General features: G+C 40.2%; 3 protein-coding genes across 3 annotated transcripts; 2 read left to right on the top strand and 1 right to left on the bottom strand.

The window, feature by feature from the left end:
- The first annotated feature begins 3,480 nt into the window (after nt 1–3,480).
- On the top strand, nt 3,481–9,631 carry LOC137731853 (auxilin-like protein 1). The gene is made up of 8 exons (XM_068471099.1): nt 3,481–3,997; nt 4,792–8,239; nt 8,330–8,384; nt 8,518–8,600; nt 8,684–8,749; nt 8,842–8,931; nt 9,105–9,281; nt 9,383–9,631. The coding sequence occupies exons 1-8, from the start codon at nt 3,618–3,620 to the stop codon at nt 9,416–9,418; spliced, it is 4,335 nt and encodes a 1,444-aa protein (XP_068327200.1). The 5' UTR covers nt 3,481–3,617; the 3' UTR covers nt 9,419–9,631.
- Nucleotides 9,632–10,667: 1,036 nt separating this feature from the next.
- On the top strand, nt 10,668–12,515 carry LOC137708267 (pentatricopeptide repeat-containing protein At5g66500, mitochondrial-like). The gene has a single exon (XM_068447312.1). It carries the CDS (start codon nt 10,795–10,797, stop codon nt 12,400–12,402), a length of 1,608 nt encoding a protein of 535 aa, XP_068303413.1. The 5' UTR covers nt 10,668–10,794; the 3' UTR covers nt 12,403–12,515.
- Nucleotides 12,465–13,685, bottom strand: LOC137708277 (probable aquaporin SIP2-1). Its single transcript, XM_068447323.1, has 3 exons — nt 13,256–13,685; nt 12,866–13,126; nt 12,465–12,758 (listed from the first exon to the last, which is right to left on the bottom strand). The coding sequence occupies exons 1-3, from the start codon at nt 13,538–13,540 to the stop codon at nt 12,594–12,596; spliced, it is 711 nt and encodes a 236-aa protein (XP_068303424.1). The 5' UTR covers nt 13,541–13,685; the 3' UTR covers nt 12,465–12,593.
- Between the last annotated feature and the right edge of the window lie 631 nt (nt 13,686–14,316).

Here is a 14,316-nt window from a genome sequence, read left to right as displayed (position 1 = left end):
ACTTATTAATATGTGTGCAACATGGTTTGGCTGACGAAAACAAATCACCAAACATTCGGGGAAATGCCTTTGTGAATAGGCTGAATTTTTGTTTACGCACTCAGTTCCTATCTAAAAAATTTGTTTAACACTAGGACTCCTCAAGTTCAAATTCTAGATCTGCCATTCCCACCATCCTCATTCCTAGACCTGGCAATTTCTTACACGACTCGTTAACACAACATATAAACGACACCAAAATAAAGGGTTTCGTGTTAATATGATAACTAATCGAGTTGTTATTGGGCCACATGAGAAGAACCCCCTTAATAATGGGTCATTCACAGATTTACATGAAGGTGACACTTGGATAACCTGTTTCGATACGTTAAGAAAACAATTATTTTGATGATTTTAATTTTTTATACTAAAAAAACTTACTACAAAATACAAGCGTCATAGACTATATATATATATATATATATATATATATATATATTGTATATTAAATATGTATTATTATTCTATATAAATTTTTAAAAAAATTAAGTTTTATTTATTTTTATAGTACACAATGGGCAAAGAGTGAGTTCAAAAAATTATAAAACATATTAAAGTCTTAATGAAAATATCATTAATATAATTCTTGAAGACAATATATGTCACATCCCCGCCCAGGACGAATCACTTATCGGGCCTGCTCCACCACCGTAGCACGATATTGTCCGTTTTGGGCTTACCATTCCCTCACGGTTTTGTTTTTGGGAACTCACGAGCAACTTCCCAGTGGGTCACCCATCATGGGATTGTTCTAGCCCCCTTCTCGCTTAACTTCGAAGTTCCTACGGAACCCGAAGCCAGTGAGCTCCCAAAAGGCCTCGTGCTAGGTAAAGATGAGAATATACATTTAAGGATCACTCCCCCGGGCGATGTGGGATGTCACAATCCACCCCCCTTAGGGGCCCGACGTCCTCGTCGGCACAAACGCGACCAGGGTTAGGCTCTGATACCAATTTGTCACATCTCGGCCCAGGACAGATCACTTCCCGGGCCTGCTCCACCACCGTAGCACGATATTGTCCGTTTTGGGCTTACCATTCCCTCACGGTTTTGTTTTTGGGAACTCACGAGCAACTTCCCAGTGGGTCACCCATCATGGGATTGCTCTAGCCCCCTTCTCGCTTAACTTCGGAGTTCCTACGGAACCCGAAGCCAGTGAGCTCCCAAAAGGCCTCGTGCTAGGTAGAGATGAGAATATACATTTAAGGATCACTCCCCTGAGCGATGTGGGATGTCACAATATATCAAGCTAAAATTTCAATACTATTTCCTTTGGTGATGGATGAAAATGGAATGGTTTAATTGTAAAATACATGCAAGGTTCCTCAACCTTGAAACACACCCTTTATTTTACATATCTTTGAACATTTGGTATTTTGTAGTAATGTACTAATATTTTTTTCGTTAGACTCTTATTTTGGGATATGTAATACTTTTTTTTTTTTTTTTTTTTGAGAAAGGGATATGTAATACTTGAAAGATAAATATTTTTTATTTTTATTTTTTTTTAGTTTTTTATGTTTTGAATTAATATTTATGTGACAATGTGGTATGCATATACTAATTTTATAATATTTTTCTTTTATTTTTTTGTCGAATTATGTTTTTCATTTTCATCATTTATTGGTTTAAAATATATTTTATTTAATGGATAACGGGTCAGGTCATATTACCTATAATTTTAACGGGTGGATTTCAAGTTGGGTCATATTGCCCATTTACTTTAATTGGTGTTACATAACACGATCTGTTAAGATATCAAATATGTCACAAACATGAAAAACACGACACTAATGTCAATACCAAGACAAATGCAACTTATTTTTTTATTTTTATTTTTTGTTCAAAGACAAATGCAACTAGTTACTCACTTATAAATTGCCAAAGTTTCCCTCAAAGTTCATCAATTTTACAAACCCACCCCACAAAATAGTGAAATACTAGCAAACAAGGCGCCTTGTCATTCATTATTCTCTGTAGCAAGTCCTTCCCAAAGTGTTTATGCGGGAACCAGGTACCTGCTCATCGTACTCAAATTGGGACCCTTTTTGTTGGACATTTTGATGCATTGAAATTGAACCTTATCTAAAAGATTGCAACCCAAATTGCCCATTCCCAGTTGCCCTTTTACTCATTTCATTTTAAAAAAAATGATAAACATACACATTTTATAGCAGCTCGTACATACTTGTGTTTAGTTATGTTGGTTGTTTTCGTTTGATTTATTCAACTGGATGACCATAAATAAAGAGGGATATGTGAGAAGTCAAAAGTCACACTGCATGTTAGTAATTTATTTATAATAATTATATCTATTTAGTAATACTTATAATATACTTATATCCATTTAGTAAGGGCTGGTTTAGAGTTCGTGTTTGGTAAATGAAAAAAAAAATGTTTTTTTTTCTTCTCAAAATCATGGGTTGAAAAAGACCAAAACAACATAAAACAGAAGCAGATCTACAATCTACACATACCTCTCAAAATTTTATTTTTTTTTCATTGAAGATGGGTGAACAGAACCAATTAATGAAATTTTCATATTAAAATCCTAACTCATCTTTGACACCCTTGTTTTTTTTTTTTTTTTTTTTTTTCTGTTTTTTTTTTTGCTAAAAACACTTTTATTATTGTGTACCAAATACTTACCTGCTTCTTTTCACAGTTGTTTATTCTCATAGCATAGCAGAAGTAGTTTTAAAAAAAGCACAACAACCCCAAACTAGCCCTAATATTTATGATTAAATACAAAAAAAAAATAAACGAAGGAAGCACTTTTATGCATAAGTTAAAAGGTAATTTGCTGTTAAGTGAAATGTCTTAGATTCGATTTTTGTCAAATATGAATTTGAATCACATTATTGTTATCACATTGTGAGACTTATCCACTCCCCCGCCCCTTAGTGTAAATAATATCGTTTATTAAAAAAAAGATTATTTGCTGTTGGTATATCAAGAAAGTTGTTACCTTGGACTTTTCGGAATGTTCACGTAACTTTTAACTGGAGTGTCATTTTTTTAGCTGAACAATAAGAGCTCATTTGAAAGTACTTTGAATATTCCTGAAAGAGTTTTTGATAAAAATATTTTTTGAATCAATCCTTAATTAAAATACAAATAAATCCTACAAAAATACTACTAAAATACTTTTTGAAAGAGTGTGCTTCTTGAATAAAGCATCCAGTATATACCATACGCACATGATATACGAAAATTCTCGTTCAGCAAATAACATGTTGTACTCAAAAGTTTCTAGTTGTCCACCATTTACCGGCTAAACCCCGTCACTTGTCCAAATCCATACAAATTGCCAAATCCGAAAAAAGGGAAAAAGGTGAAAGGAAAATTCGTCATGCAATTATACGAGTCCTTTTTGGTAATTTCAGACTTTCCTTTTAATTCCACTTTCGTCGCCCTGTGTCCGAGTTCTGAGTCCTGAGACTCTCTGCAAGCAGGAGGGACTCAGCGGCGGAGAGAGAAAAAAAAGTTAGAGAGAGAGAGAGAGCGAGCGAGAGGGAGGAAAACGAAACGCCTCGCAGCGCAAAACCCTAGAAACGCGAATTTTTCTTCTCTCTCTCATGGATAATTTATCACATTCTCGGCATCCAAACAGGTCTTCTTCCGCGAAAATGATGAACAATGGCGGCCTCTCAGCCAAGACGCTCTACGACGACGTTTACGGCGGTCCGCCGAAGTTCGGCCTCTCGTCCCTCTCGCCCCGCCTGGAGGACTACAGCGAGATTTTCGGGAGCTTCCACGCGTCACGCGCCTCGTCGATTCCGGTGCTGGACGTTCCCTCCGTCGACGAAAACGAGGTCTTCTTCGATGTGCGGAGCTCCGGCTTCGACTACAGCGAGGTCTTCGGCGGCTTTAATGGCCTGGATTTCGCCGTCGCGTACGACGACCTGGCTGATCAATCCCACGGCGGCGGCGGCGGCGATTCCTCCGACGAAGCCTGGTATGATCATGCATGTTTTTGTTAAATTCTCAGTCAAAATTTGTTTCCTCAGTAAATATGTTATTTTTATTTTTTACTGAAATGTGAATAGCATTTTGGGGAACATTTTTGAGCAATTTGGGGAAAAATCTATGTCTTTCTATTTTTTGTGAGTTTTGAGTGGGAACTGTAAACTTGGTGACCAAAACAAAACAAAGTCTTGTGGATTTAGGTATTGGGGTTGATTTAATGAGGTAATTAATAACATTTGATCTGGGTTTTTTCCGGGTTGGATAAGTAAGAAATAGTGACCGCGAGGAACTTGTAGCTGAAAGTGGTTAAGCGCGTTTACTTTTGCACCCGAGCTCTGTGTTCAAATCGGGCCTCCCGGAATATGGATTGTATAGAAAAAAGAAAGTAAGAAATAGTGTCCAAGGGGAGGTTATTTATTTGATAAAAGTTCGATTGAAGTAAAAATTTGACTTCTATGATTGTAGAAAGGCGAGATAAATGTGTTTACCCGGAGTTGGAGACTAACTTCTCTGTTAGGATCTGTGGGTTGTTTTGGTTGAAGGTTGTGACACAGCCCGTGTTCAACACCTCTCTTGATAAGCTTCTTGATCAATCTAATCATGTACTAATGTATCTGAGTGAATTTCTTTACACATGGAAGTATGAAAGAACAAGAAACATAATTGTTTTGTCTATCATTGCAATAGTAAATGAGGAATAAAAAGATTTTTTATTCTTAATTTGAAACATGCAATGCTATAATTTGATGTTAGAATATGTTTTTCTGGTTTCCTCATTCATAGGACTCCTGCAGAATCTGGTTCTCTGTCAGAAGGGTCGGATGATTGCGGAAAGAACCAATGCTCAAACGGAGATCCTTACCAGTCATTTGATGGCAGTACAGATTTCAGCATGGCATATCATACAGCTCATCAAACAGGCAGTAAAGATTCTCTGAATGGGATGACATATGTAACTCAGGCACATGTTGTTCCTGGATACACATTTGTGCTGGATGAAATCACTCCCTCCCAACAGACAGAACATGAGAATCCAATCTTTCAAGTAGCTGATGATAGCAAATTAAATATGAACTCCAATGTGGAAGTGGTGAATCAAAAGTATCTCAAAAAGACCATGTCACACCCCCCTAATGGTAGTTCTTCCGGACAGGCATTTGGAGACAACCTTAAACATGAAAGAGGACATGGTAGATATGGTTCTCATCATAGAAGGCCGTTTGTGACTGTATCAGACATAAGCCTTAGAACTCAGCCCTCTCAGTTGCCACCACCCTCTCGACCACCACCCATACTGGATGGAAGCAGTGGTGATTCTGGTAGATTGTCCTCAAATTCTAACTCGATTGCTTCTGATGGGACTACAGGTGATAGTTCACCCCGGTTCTTTGATGTCGAAGTGGATGCAAGTTCATCTGCAGCAATCTCTGCAGCTGCTATGAGAGAAGCAATGGAGAAAGCCAAAGTACAACTGAAAAGTGCAAAAGAGTTAATGCAGAGGAGGAAAGACGGGTTCCAAACCTGTACAACATCGGGTTCAAAGAAAGAAATGAAAGAGAAGGAAGGAATGGTGGGTAAAATTGTTGATGACTGCAATGGTGTGAAAGATGAGGGAGTGCAGGGCACTTCTGTACGAGAAGATGGTAGAATGAAATTTGTTGTTAAGAAGGAAAGGCTGAAATCTTCAAAGACGACCAGAGAAGTTCCAGAATTTTTAGAAGATGAAATATTATTAAATGTGGCTAAACATTTTGAACAAGAGAAGCATGGGAATGGGTCTTTCAAAATTGATGACGCTAATGAATGGCAGGAAGAAACACAATATTTTGAATTGGCGGCAATTGATGAGTCCAAGAAGGCTTTTGAGCAGGAAAACAAAGAGAAGATTTTGGTTCAGAGCAGAAAAAGTCACGAGAACAGGCATAAAGAAAAGGCAACCATGGAAGCATTAGAGCAGAAAGAAGAAATCGATAAGAAAGTAAGAGCAGTTATTGAAGAGGAACCAGAGAAGCAACCTCGTGGATGGGAGGAATGCAATGCAAGACCCAAAGCGTCTAAGGAGGCATGCAGTCGAAAAGAGCATGACAAAAAGGTGAAAGTGGCTGAAAAAATTCATGAGAACGGACAGCATGAGATGAGTTCTAGAATGGGGACTCTACCTGCAGAACCTGAGAAGCAAAGAGATGCTGAAAAATCAGAAAAGCATGACATTGTGCTGGAGGTTCAAGAGCAGGCCAGGAAGCAGAAGGTAAATGATAAAAGAATTAGAAGTGACAAAAGGCTCAAGGAATCTCGCGGCACAAAAAGTTTTGAACAGAGACAACAAGAAGCTTTGAAGCAGGAAGAGAAGGAAATAAGGCTTAAAGAGGCATTTGAACAAGCAGAAAATGAGAAGAAACTGAAAAAGGTTCTTCAGCAGGAAGAAAATGAGATGAGGTTAAAGGAGGCTGCTCTTGAGCAGGTAGAAAATGAGAAAAGGCTGAAAAAGGCTCTTGAGTTGCGAGAGACTGAGAAGAAACTAAAAGAGGCTGCTGAACGGGAAAATAAGAAGAAACAGAAAGAGGCTGCTCAAATAGAAGAATATGAGAAGCGGATAAAAGAAGCTCTCGAGAGGGAAGAATATGAGAAGAGACAACAAGATGCCTGTGAAAGAAAGGAAGCTGAGCAAAGAATAAAAATGGCCCATGCTTGTGAGCAGCAATATGACATAAATGGATTAATGAAGGCTCGGGACAAAGAAGGAGCTGAGGGAAGATTAAATGAAACTTTTGGGCAAGTTAGAACTGAAAGCACGTTAGAAGAGGCTAATGAGTCAGAACAGACTGGGAAGACTGTTAAAGTTGCTGGTGACTGGGAAGAACTGAATGTCCTAAACACAACAAATGAGGGGACAGAGAGGAATGAAAACGGTCAGACCTTGTACATGAAACAGGAGGATCTCAGGGTATCTGGTGATACATGTAACCAGGATTGTAATCAGAACTCTCAAGCGACTCGACTATCCAATAAGCATGATGAAAGCAGTGAAACAGTGGCAGCAACACAAGAAGTCCCTGCTCATGAAGGAAATGGAGAGAAAAGGACTGAACACAACAATAGTGATACACAGCCAGAAGTAGTACGAGTAAGTATGCTGATTGATTTGGAACTTAAAGCATCTGACGCATCTGCACACCATTTAGAAAATGGAGAGAACTGGTTCAGAAGGGAAGATGCCAGTGAGTCTCTTCCCGTAGATGACAGTGTCAAGAAAGCAAGTGAAGAAATTAGGGCTGAACCTAAAGCTAGCAAAGGGGAATTGGGGGCATTTGAAATCGACAATGTGCCGGTTGATGAAAAGCTCAAAGAATCTGGCATGGCCCAGCAAGGTACACAAGAAGGAAATAGCCAAGTTGCAGTGGAAGATGCCTATGAGTCGGTTCCTTTAGACATTCACATGAAGAAAGCCGGAGAACCTGGCAGTCGCTTTGGACCACCACGGGTTGAGCAATTTAATCAAATGGATTTTGATCATGAAGCTAAAAAGGACTTAAAGGAAGTTGAAGCTGCCTCAATCAGAGAAGAAAACAAGAAAGAATACTTGACACCTAAACTGGTGAGAGAGTTTGTTGAAAATAAAAGGAAAACAGCAGCAGCTCATCCAGCCATGACAGAATTAAACAGCCAGAAATCATCTGGGCAATTTAATGCAGGTCAGCCACCAGAGAGAAAAGAGAAGAGTCTTAAAGAGACCGTTAAAAATGGGGAAAAAGAAAATGAAAGATTGAAAAGAGAAAGAGAGCTTGAAAATGAGCGCCTTAGAAAGATAGAGGAAGAAAGAGAAAGGGAGAGAGAAAGAGAAAAAGATAGGATGGCTGTTGATAGAGCAACACTTGAAGCTCGTGAATGGCCGTTTTTGGATGCTCGTGATAGGACAGAATCAGCTGCTATTGAGAGAGCATCAGCTGAAGCTCGACAAAGAACAATGGCAGAGGCTCGTGAAAGACTGGAGAAGGCATGTGCAGAGGCCAGGGAGAAGTCATTAGCAGGGATGACAGCCATGGAGGCCAGGCTCAAGGCAGAGCGTGCTGCAGTAGAGAGAGCAACTGCAGAGGCTCGAGAGCGTGCTGCAGAAAAAGCAATGGCTGAAAGGGCTGTATATGAAGCAAGAGAGCGTGTGCAAAGATCTGTTTCTGATAAGTTCTATACTTCGTCTACAAATATTGGCTTAAGGCACTGCTCTTCATCGTCGGTGAGTATTTTTTTTTTCCTGCTGGATTTATCATCCTTTTAATTAATTCATATTGTCAAACAGCGATCTGAACTGGCTGGTAATTCATAGGATCTACCGGACAGCACTAGGGGATCAAGATACCCATATTCCTCAGTATATGGTGGTACGTGATTTTTAATGCTCCAATGGTTATTTAAGCAATCTTTCTTTAAACTTTTCATAGTTTCCATCAATATTTGAGTTATTGATTGGTTGGCTCTAAACTATTGTTCTTTTTTCAAAACTTTCTATTACAGAGAGATATGAGGTGGTGGAAGGTGAATCAGCCCAAAGGTGTAAAGCTAGGCTAGAGAGGCATGCTAGAACAGCTGAACGAGCGGTATGATTTTAAATCATTTATAATCTATGAGTGGTTTAGTCTTACCCGGCATTATAATTCCAAGCTTTCTGGGACTGTTTCAGGCAAAAGCTCTTGCGGAGAAGAATACGCGCGATCTTCTTGCACAAAGAGAGCAAGCAGAGAGAAATGTAATTATTCTCTCTACATTAAATGAACTTTTATGACTTCGAATTGTTGTTTCATTTCTCGCTGATTGTCTCGGATCTAATTCTGTTTGCAGAGATTAGCCGAGACTCTGGATGCAGAAGTCAGGAGGTGGTCAAGTGGAAAAGAAGGCAACTTGCGTGCATTACTTTCAACTTTGCAATATGTAGGTGTTACTGATCTGCATACGTTTTGGCATTCATTCTTCATTGACTTCCTTGATCACTTGAGTTTAATTTAACAAAAATAGAACGTATCAGCGAATGAACCTGTTATCTTCAGTTGCATAGAGCTAGGCTCAATCAAGTGGTTAATTGACTAGACGTTTTTCATTGACAGATCCTTGGGGCTGATAGTGGTTGGCAGCCCGTTCCCTTGACAGAAGTCATAACAGCTGCAGCAGTAAAGAGAGCTTACCGGAAAGCCACTCTATGCGTTCATCCTGACAAATTACAACAACGGGGTGCAAGCATTCACCAGAAGTACATATGCGAGAAAGTTTTCGATCTTCTAAAGGTGCGTCAAGTGCAGTTGTCTGTTTGTGCCTTGAGTGATTTCTAGTTGTGCTTCTTCTTCTTCACTTGTTTGATTTTGTTCGTTGGTCTGGTTTAATACAGGAAGCTTGGAACAAATTCAACTCCGAAGAGCGGTAGCGCCGGCTTTTATGCATGCAGATATTATGTAATTTGATTTTTTTTATTTTTACCGCGAGTAATTATGTATCCTTGGCTCAAAAGAATAGTTGTTGGGTAAATTATAATTGAATGAAATATGGTGGTTGTATGTTCAAAATTTGGAAGACCAACGGACACATTCTCTCTGAAGTAAAGGCATATGTAATAAATAAAAAGAAGGAACATCTTAAATCTCCACCCGACCAAACTTAAGGACAAAAATTGAGTTATAAAAGCTAGAGAGGCTTACAGATGACTATTTTGCATGTGACAATCATGACGCCTCAATGATGTATAATTGCTGGAGTTCGACCCTTTTCTTGTTGATCTCTATTATTTTATACTGCTACTAATTATGATTGTATAACAATTGGTTGTTGTTGTAAATTGTTAAATGTCTAGTGTACTGCCCATGTTCTCTTTTCTGCACTAGGGTTTAGGTCAATTTTACGTCATAAAAAATGCGTTGTCTCCCCGAGCATGAGTGTATTTTGAAATGTCAATATCAACTTTCATGTATTTTTAACTAAAAAAGGAAAGTACATGTTGCATGATGCTCGCACGTCAATGAGTCATGTGTCTCTTGCATTCAATCAATAAGAGTAATGTAAGGGAGACCATATTTTCTAGACGGTGATTCCCTCCACCCCCTTCCGTCTTTTCACAATTTTTTTTTTTCCCTTCTCTTTACTTTTTTCTTCTCTCTCCATGCAAGATGAAATCCTGAGCATTCAAACAGGAGAGGAGGGAAAATCATGAGCATTCAAACAAGAGGGGAGGGGAAAAAAAGGAGGGAGATAATCCTTGTTCATATTATTTTACCAACATTCATGAACAATGTGATGCGACAACTGACACATAACAAACATTCAATGACATGAACTTATTAATTCACATGTCAAGTACACATCACATGCAACATCATGTGGTAAAAAGTATGTGCTCTCTTTAGCATTTTGAGGTAATTATTTTTTTCAAGACTATTTAGTTTTATGGTCTAGAGAAATTTCTTTTTGTAAGTAAGAAATTGTAAATTTAATTTTCATAAAGACGAATTCAAATAAAATTATTATGACTAGCTGTGAGACATCCAAATTTTTCAAAAAGATGAATTCAAATAAAATTATTATGATTTTTCACTCAATATGAATAATCTCGTTAAGTTTATATTTTTTTCTAAGTTTCAATAACAATAAACAATTTGATGAGCCATGTGGATGCGGCGTCTCTTCCGGCTCTATATTTCCTTAATAACGCCGTATAAGACTTGGCTTCCATATCCTAACATGTTGGAGAAGGAAGCAAGCCGAGAGTGAGTATAACCTTAGATGTAAGACGTTCCCTCACCCCAATTGATGGCCGCCCTAACTCGTCCTATACGTTCCCTCCGCCTTCCCGCCAAATGCTATTTCAATGGTTTCCACACCCACCACCTGTTTGATGAAACGTCTCACAGAGATATCTACTCGCTCAACTCCCTGCTCGCCTCTTACACTCGCAACGGACAATTTTCCTCTACATGGGCTCTCTTCTGCCGCGTTCATCGCTTGAAATCCGACCTCAATGCCTACACTTTCACTCCGGTGCTTGGTGCCTGCAGGGCTCTTCCCCGCCCCGAACGTGGCAGGCAAGTCCATTGCCTGATGATCAAAAGTGGTTCCGAGTCAGGAACCGTGGCAAAGACTGCCGTCATGGACATGTACTCCAAATATGGGTTTTTGGAGGACTCTGTCAGAGCCTTTGAGGAGATGGAGTTCAAGGATGTTGTGACTTGGAACGCTTTGCTTTCGAGCTTTTTAAGGCATGGGCTTGCCCGAGAAGCGGTTGGTGTTTTTGAAGCAATGAGGAAGGAAAGAGTGGAGTTCAGCGAGTTCACTATGTGTTCTCTGCTTAAAGCTTGTGCCTTTTCCAAGGCATTTCGACAAGGCAAGCAGGTTCACGGGATGGTGGTTGTGATGGGCCGCGATATGGTGATTTTGGGCACCGCTTTGATTGATTTCTACTCTGCTGTTGGATGTATGAGTGAAGCCATGAAAGTGTTCTCGAGCTTGAATTGTCGAAAGGATGATGTCATCTTCAATTCTCTAGTTGCCGGGTGTGTTCGAAACAAGAAGTACGAAGAGGCATTGTCGATTATGTCCGCCATGAAACCGAATGTAATTGCACTTACTAGCGCTCTTGCTGCTTGCTCAGAGAATTCGAATTTGTGGATTGGGAAGCAGATACACTGCGTGGCAATGCGTCATGGGTTCATATCCGATACCCAAATGTGCAATATTTTGCTGGACATGTATGCAAAGTGTGGGAAAATTTTGAATGCTCGATCTTTGTTCAATGGAATTCGTAATAAAGATGTGGTTTCGTGGACAAGCATGATTGATGCATATGGAAGTCATGGGAATGGGGTTGAAGCTCTTGATCTGTTCTACAAGATGGGGGAAGAAAGAACTGGAGTGTTGCCGAATTCTGTGACTTTTCTTGCTGTTCTCTCAGCTTGTGGGCACTCAGGGCTGGTGGAGCAAGGTGGGGAGTGTTTTAATTTGGCGATAGAGAAGCATGGTCTGGGCCTGGGTCCGGAGCACTATGTCTGCTTCATGGATATGTTAGGCCGTGCCGGTCAGATAGATGAAGTGTGGTGTGTGTTTGATGATATGGTTAAGCATGGCATTAGGCCTACAGCAGCAGTCTGGTCAGCATTGTTGAATGCTTGTAGCCTTAATCTGGATGTTAAAAGGGGTGAGCTTGCTGCTAAGCATCTTCTGCAATTAGAGCCCGATAAGCCCGGGAATTATGTTCTGATATCGAATTTTTATGCAACCATCGGAAGGTGGGATTCTGTAGATGAATTGAGGAGTGTAATGGAGACGAAAGGACTGGTTAAGGAAGTCGGAAGTAGCTGGGTTACTGATTCGCACTACCATGAACATGCCACCAGCCCTTACTGTTTGAGAAATCAAGACTAGTAAGAGAACATCTTTTGTTATGGATGCTAAGCTGGGGAAGGGCCGAACCCTCCATTTCATAGATTACAAATTCAAAGGCACAATGATTTCAAATACAGGAGAAACTTGCTTAATTCAACCATCGTCGATCTTCTCTAAATGTCGACAGGTTAGAACGTCCGTAAGACATGGAGAAATGCAGTGGAATTTCTTCATTCTGATTTAGCCTTGTTTTCTACCTTCTCCTCTTGGACTGGTGGAACGACAACCCTAAATGTCCATATTGCCAGCAGAGTGGCCTCTATCGGGGCAAGCCAGTAAACCATGATATGCTCCTTGGTAATATGGTCGCCGCGAGCATAAGCCCATCCCATCACCTGCCAAAGTCCATAAAGTTCAGGTTTAGTGGATTCAAGTTTCGTAAATTAAATCTCAGCAAGCTGAAACAGATTTACAGACGTGAAGAATCGTTGCAGGTACTTACAGAGGCTGGGCTCATGCAACCACCAGTCAGATCAGAGCCAAGAATATGAAGAGTTAACTTAGAAACACTGGAAATCCACGTCTTCCTGAAGAAACTCCCAGGGATTTTTCTGGCGAGTCCAAGCGAGATAGTAACAATCGCAAACGTCAGCAATCCTTCTGTAAGAGCACCTCGATGGATGTCAACGTTCAAACGAGGCCCCAGACCTATTTCGGGAAAGGTCGCAATTAAGAACCTAACCCCAGCAATAGAGCCAATAACCTGAAGAGAGGTAAAAGAAGATCATCGACTTTCCATCTATCCAAACAATATTTTCTATCTAGATTCCGTTATTTTACTTAAAATTTTCTCTCTATCCAAACAAACCATCAACAAGTCAAAGGGGGTCACCTGAGCAGGGATTCTGGCAGCAATAGTGAAAAGAAAGCGCCTGAAACCCCCGGTAAACGCGCCGGTCAACACGGTCAAAGGATTGTAGGTGCCACCGTTGGTCACCTTACCCAGCAACGCAAAGAAAAACATGTTCAAAATCGAAAGGGCGCACTTGATAATCTCCCCGCTGGGTCCGTGGCCAAACCCCAGAAAGCTAAACACGTAGATCTTAATCAGGACGCCCGACCATACCCACATGAACGAGATTACCAAATCCGACGCGAGCAAACCAATCCCCCCCATTTCTGCCGCGCAGCAATCTGAACCGTCGGTCGGTCAGCCGGGCCGGGCGGACGATGGTGACCGAAACTGCCTTCCGAGAATTTGAAGGAAGACGACTGGTTTACTTCGACGCGAAATAAAAAATGAAAATCGTTGGAGGGACGACATTGACGCATGTATTTTTGAAAGACGAGGTGGGAAGACCAGAATAACTTTCGCTGTTTTTTCTGTCGGATTGGAGATTCTTGGGCTTTTTTTTCTGCTTATTTTACAAGCCCACCATAACGGGCCCTTTTTTTATTTTGGGCTGAAATCGAGAATTAAAACATTAGACGTAATAATCATTAATAAACTGTTTCCGATATTATCTGAATGCGAGTAATCATGTATTCTTTAATCACAAGATGACCGTAAGAATATTTTTGGAAGCAAAGATTCCTACTTTCCTTTCTTTCTTGGGATTGGGACCTTTGTAGAAAGGCATTAAATGCGTGCCGTTAATTTCTGATAAGTTAATTTAGACAATGACAATGTAAATAAAAGGAGTATGGCGAGATAATATGAGGAATCTTATGCTCCCTCCACTGAACGAGATTTAGAATCTTGGTGACGTGGACGAAGTTATGGTAAGTGGTAGAGAGACTATGGTTGCGTCACGTTTCAATATCATATATACTAAAATCCGTAGGGGTTGGGTACTGTGGATGACCAGTGTCTGGACGGAACTGCCCTCGCTTCTCTGTTTTCTTTCCGTTTGTGTCCCTGTTTTCCACAAGGCGCTCATCTCATTCTCTCGA

The sequence above is a fragment of the Pyrus communis genome, chromosome 1 (genome assembly GCF_963583255.1).
Source record: "Pyrus communis chromosome 1, drPyrComm1.1, whole genome shotgun sequence".
Lineage (NCBI taxonomy): Eukaryota > Viridiplantae > Streptophyta > Magnoliopsida > Rosales > Rosaceae > Pyrus > Pyrus communis.
The sequence above is the reverse complement of the archived record's forward strand: the minus strand, read 5'-3'. Positions and strand labels throughout refer to the sequence as shown.